Source organism: Protobothrops mucrosquamatus, unplaced genomic scaffold (assembly GCF_001527695.2).
Source record: "Protobothrops mucrosquamatus isolate PMUCROS unplaced genomic scaffold, P.Mucros_1.0 scaffold15147, whole genome shotgun sequence".
NCBI classification, from domain to species: Eukaryota; Metazoa; Chordata; class Lepidosauria; order Squamata; family Viperidae; genus Protobothrops; species Protobothrops mucrosquamatus.
Genome location: NW_015400915.1, coordinates 1 through 5,784, shown reverse-complemented (window position 1 = coordinate 5,784; position 5,784 = coordinate 1). Strand labels below are relative to the sequence as shown.

General features: G+C 31.1%; 1 protein-coding gene across 1 annotated transcript; it reads left to right on the top strand.

Moving 5' to 3' along the window:
* Nucleotides 1-1,209: 1,209 nt before the first annotated feature.
* Nucleotides 1,210-4,329, top strand: LOC107301618 (coiled-coil domain-containing protein 39-like; the record flags this gene model as incomplete). The annotated part of the gene is made up of 3 exons (XM_015830819.1): nt 1,210-1,329; nt 2,650-2,796; nt 4,171-4,329. Coding segments are annotated over 3 exons (426 nt in total), but the record flags the coding sequence as incomplete, so codon positions are not given.
* Nucleotides 4,330-5,784: the final 1,455 nt, after the last annotated feature.

Below are 5,784 nucleotides of genomic sequence, written 5' to 3'. Positions count from 1 at the left end.
AATAATAATAATAATAATAATAATAATAATAATAATAATAATAATAATAATAATAATAATAATAATAATAATAATAATTTAAATGTATGTGCTGCCCAGCTCTGATTCTGCCTCATCTTGATAGGACTGATGATGGAAGACTCCCTCACTTTCCAGTTCACTAATCCAGACTCAAGTGGCAAAGCAGATTTTTCCCTGGTTTGACATCGAAACTACTGGGACTCAGTGTACTGATTCAGAACATGGTCCATTTTGTTTAATTCTATGCATCTGTGCATATAGGATGTAAACCTGTCTGGGTTATTTTTATTTATTTAGCATATGGCATCTACAGAGGTTATACAATCACTGATAAACAAATTTGGTTTAAATAAAGTTATATACTGTATATATGTGTGTGTGTGTGTGTGTGTGTGAATATTATATAATTAATATAATATAATAATATATAATGACAGTACAATATAAGAGATAACATATTAAATGAAGATAAAACCATAATAAAATCACCATAATATGAAGCCATGGGAAGCAATGGGATAGATGTTATAATTCGATATCTAAAGAAGCTAACAATTTAACTGCTTCTGGTGTGATTGCGATGAGATCATTCCAGGTGCCTTTCCTGAGGGCACATTCTTGAACTATCTGGGTATATATCTACTGTATAGGTGTATATAGCCCAATATAATGGGATAGTGAATACCATGGGGTGTATGTCTAAATAAAATGACTGCTTATGGTGCAGATTTAGATTTCCCAGTTTTTTCAGTGGCAGCCCTTTGACTTAGGAACTTCATTCTAACGGAGATACACTTGATGCTGTCTTTATTGTCCCACTTATAGGCATTTTACAGGTATTTTCTTCAGATCTTTTAATGATTTAATTCTATTGTGATATTTTTAAATTTTTACTATTAGTTTTACAGTGGTTTATACATTTTATCATTTTATCTTACATTTTTACACAATGTAGGAATATGTTTTATTAATGTTGTTAAATTCCCATTTGAATTGTTTGCATTTGGTTGAGAATTATTTTTTTTAAAGCATAAAGTGTGGGAAAAATATTAAATTTCTTCCAAATAATCTCTGCAGAGGCTTATCTTTGCAAAACAAGAATATTTCCATTCCACCATAGTCATATTGTTGTGTGCTTCCATTTTCTGATATTTTAAAACATTAAATATATTGATTTTTGCTTTACAGTTGCAAAAGTTGCAAAAAGAAAAGGCAAATTTGCAAAGTCAGTTGTCCGACTATGAAGACCGTGTTACAGCAATGTCCTCACACTTGAAAAATGTCAAACAGGAGTTTGATTTGACACAAGTAAGTGGTTGTAGACTTTGATCACCTGCATTATAAAGCACAATTTTATATGCATTCATTCTATTGTAAGCCTAAGATTTTTGCTATAAGTATTATTCATTGATCCAACTTTTCTCTGTCATGGAATTTGGCAACATACATAAAAGTCTGAAGCAATTTCTCACCCAAGTATTGACCAGACATAGATCTTTTAATTTCAGTAAGTTTATTGCATTGCACAACTTAATGAGCAGTTCTAAGCAGAATTACTACATGATAATTTTAGTACATGCAATATGATTCAAAGCAAACATGCTAACTTGGTGTATGAAGCTGTAATACTATGCATAACAATTTGAAATTAGTCACATAGTGATAGTGACTTAGCCCTTTTAAAACAACACTTAGCATGGAGTTTCACTACCCCAAATCAATAGGAGTTATACTCCCCCCCCTTTATATAAGGCACTTGTTGTGTCTTTATTTTGCATTTATATTTAAATACTGGAAAAATATTCCCTTAGTTGTATTTATAAAATCTGTAGATTCATTTCTGCTTCATATTATTTACCAGTAAAGTTTATGAACATTTTATATAATCAGAGGCAAAATAATAGTATATAGTATATAAATTTTAAATATTTATAAGATGATAGCCCATAAAACAAAAAGGAACTTAGTTGCATATTGGATTTATTATGTTAGTTCTAGATAGATAACACCTTCATGAATTTGTATGGGAAAGGAATGTTGTTATCTGGTAATATGTTTGTTTATTTGTTAAATTTATATGCTGCCCAACTTCCCTATAAGATGACTCTGGGTGGCTTACAGATTGTAAAAAGATAAATAGTAAAACAATTAAAATATTAAAACTATGCAAATTAAAATTTTTCATTTCTATATGCAGATGGAAAGAACACATAAATACCTGCTAATTCATAAATCCATTAAAACCATTAAAATGTTCACTTGAGTCATGCTTCTTGGCTGTAAAGTTATATAAATATAATTAATCCTATTTTTCTCCCGTTCTGGGCTACACAAAACTACAACAATGGATTGAAAATTGCATCTCAATTTTTTGTGTGCCAAGGATTGAAAACTGATCTGAGAGAGTCAGTGTTTATCTGTTCTTATAAAAGATTCATATCTTTATATAAATACCAATTAATGGGCTTATTACAATTATACAACAACATTCTTTGAGTATTTTGTTTTGATTTTTACATTCTTCTTAAATTTCTAATACCTAAACAAGAGAATGAAACTTTAAAAGTACTTTATAGATTATAATTGCTCACTAAACTGGCAAAGTAATGAATAACCTTGTTTTTTAAGTCTCTTTTCAGAGCCAGGCAGAATGAAATAGAAACTGAGCAACATTTTAAAGCTGTTGCAGAGAGAGAAGTGGGCCGCCTGAAGACTGAGATTCAAAAGCTGGAAAATGATGTGGTTTCACTAAGAGAGAAGAAAAATAGTCAGGAAGTACGTTTCAAATATTTCATTATGCATCTGAAAAATATCTTGTCAAACACTATTTTTTTTTCAATTCTTATTCTTCAGCTGTGTTGCTGCAAAGAAAACAATACAACAGTGCATTTTTAAGTGGTTTTGGGAGCAGTTATTCCAGTGATGCAAATATTTAACAACGTGCTCCTCTGTTTCAATAGAAGATGGAAAACTTATTCATAATTTTCTCTTGGTCTAGCAGTTGATTGGTCTTATTTTAATTATCTGTATGTTATCTGTTCTTTTTTAATTGGAGATACAGGAATTGAGTTTGGAAGCTAGTACAAAATATATTTTATATCATGGAGTTATAGACAGTATGTGTGTGTGTGTGTGTGTGTGCGTGCGTGCGTGCACACACACACACTGCAGCATATATAAATATATTGTGATAAAATGATATACATACACATACATTATATACATATACATACATACATATAATAATAATAATAATAATAATAATAATAATAATAATAATAATAATAATAATAATAATAATAATAGTAAAGTTGGAAGGGACCTTGAAGGTCATCTAGTCCAACCCCCTGCTCAGGCAGGAAACCTTATAGGAAAGAAAAATAATTGGACATCCCAGCGGGATGTCTCTTAAGTGGACTACATATCCCCACCTAGTGGAGAATCATGGGGTTTGTAGTCTGAAAGTTCCAGTCTGGGAAAGCTGGATTTAAGTATTTTTTTCTTATTGCTTTCCCAATCCTAAGTTTTTCCTCAGGAAAATTACCTCAGTTATATCTGATTGTCTTAATCTATAGAAATCCTTCTTTGTATCAGTATTTAATCCATTTTATAAGAATAAAATAAGGTTGGAAGTTTTAGAAATTCTAGAAAACCTTGGAATATTCCAGATCATGTCAATTGTAGTGTGCAATTTTGGAATAACTTCTGGATCACTACTGGAATGACAAGTTCAGGATACCCAGAACAAAACAATGTTTCCAGATAGAAGGTGTTGCATTTTAAGTACTTTACATGTTGTTTTGTATGCCTTTCATTTTGTTTAACATCAGAGTTAAATACTGAAAAATAAATTGTTCACACACACAAAATAAATTGTCCATATTTAATAAATCAAAATTAATTATTTGTATGACATGTAAATGTGGCTCTGTTCAGATTAAGTTAACTAAGTTTTTGAATTACTTGGTGACAAATAGAGAACTGTCAGATACACATTTAATTCTGCCATTGTTTAAACTGAAGGGTTTTTTTTACCAGATACCAGACATAAATTTGTTACAGTGTAATAATAACACGCTTATTGATTTAATAACAATATGAATATTCCCTTCATCTTATATATTTATTTCTTTTCACCATCAATATTAGAATAATGTTTTCAAGCTGAGTCAGAAACTGGACGCCTTAAGGTCTCAAATGAACTGGGACCAACAAGCTTTAGAGGCTTGGTTGGAAGAATCTGCTCATAAAGATAATGATGCACTTACAATCCAGAAATATGCACAACAAGATGATGGAAAATTAAGAGTATGTATATTGTATTTCATATAAACTTATAAAATACGCCATACTAGTTTTATTTTGATGGAAAATCTCTTATTGTATAGCATCAGGTTGGATAGAAAACTAATACCAAATTAACTAGGACATGGGAGATGTGTGAATGTCTAGAAACTTGTTGCTTTTTATTTTAATGAAAACATTAAGAATTCTGAATTTGAACAGAACATCTCAGAGTTAGATTTTGAAAACCTGTTTTGTTTTCAACTAGGAAGAAAATAGCAGATTCATTTTTATTTTATTTTTTTGCATTTCAAGGAGAAAGATAATTGGAAGGATAGTTAGAATAGCCAGTGTGATCTAATGGTTAAGTTGCTGGTCTAAAAAGTGGGTTAACTCAGATTCTAATCTACCTCACTCTTTGGTCACAACCTGAGTCATAGGGCTTTTGTTATAGGAAAATAGGTTCGCCAAGGAATATAATTTGTGTATCTTTTCCCTTATGGTGTTGGGTCAAATTAAGTCTGCCCATCACTATTTAATTAAAAGTAAAGTAAAATACGTATTTCCTAGCTAGGCCCATAATATCCATTCTAAACCTTTCTTGTAGTGAACCAGTATGGAACAATTCTTTGTGAATTAATACAAGCCTCTCTTACATTTTACCTACATACATACGTAGAGATAGATACAAATACATCATCATCCTGTCATACCCATCTTCTTGCATTTTCCTTCTTCCCAATGAATATTAAATGAAGTGGGAGATAAAGGGAAGCTGTAAATGTTCTCCCATGATTATAGATTATTTCTGTTATGGGAACCAAGGAGCTTAGGCAGAATTCCCCTCCCAGTATTAAGGTGAAAGAAGGCTACTGATTCAGGTCAGGATCACTATTTTCAGCAGAAAACAATATCAAAGTAACAAGGGTCTCCCCCCCCCCCGCCCACCGATAACCTATCTCCAGATCCGTTGTTTCCTACTGCAATTATCAGAAACAATCAACAATTTAAGTTTTACCTTCGAAATATTCAGCTGGGAGTATGGGACTAGATCAGCAGGGAACTTGTAGTTAGTTTCTTAATTGTCATTTACTTGTATTAATTGGCAGATTGGTGGGAAATATATATCGATAGCTTCAAAAGCCGTAGTTTTTGCAGATATGTATAGATAATAGTATCTATAATAGATTATTATTATAGATTATATCTATATAGATTATCTGTTACTCAGACAACATGAAATGAAATACAATATATTATAAATATTTTTTACTATACATAATATAAAATGCTGTTATTAAGTATTGAGTAAATTGATTGGAATAGTTCATCTCCCCAATAGCTCTCTATTTAAAACAATATATAATAAGGTTCAAATAAGGAACTAAAATAGTCACCATGGCATAGGGCAGTGATGGCGAACCTTTTAGAGACCGAGTGCCCAAACTGCAACCCCAAACACACTTATGTATCGTCGGG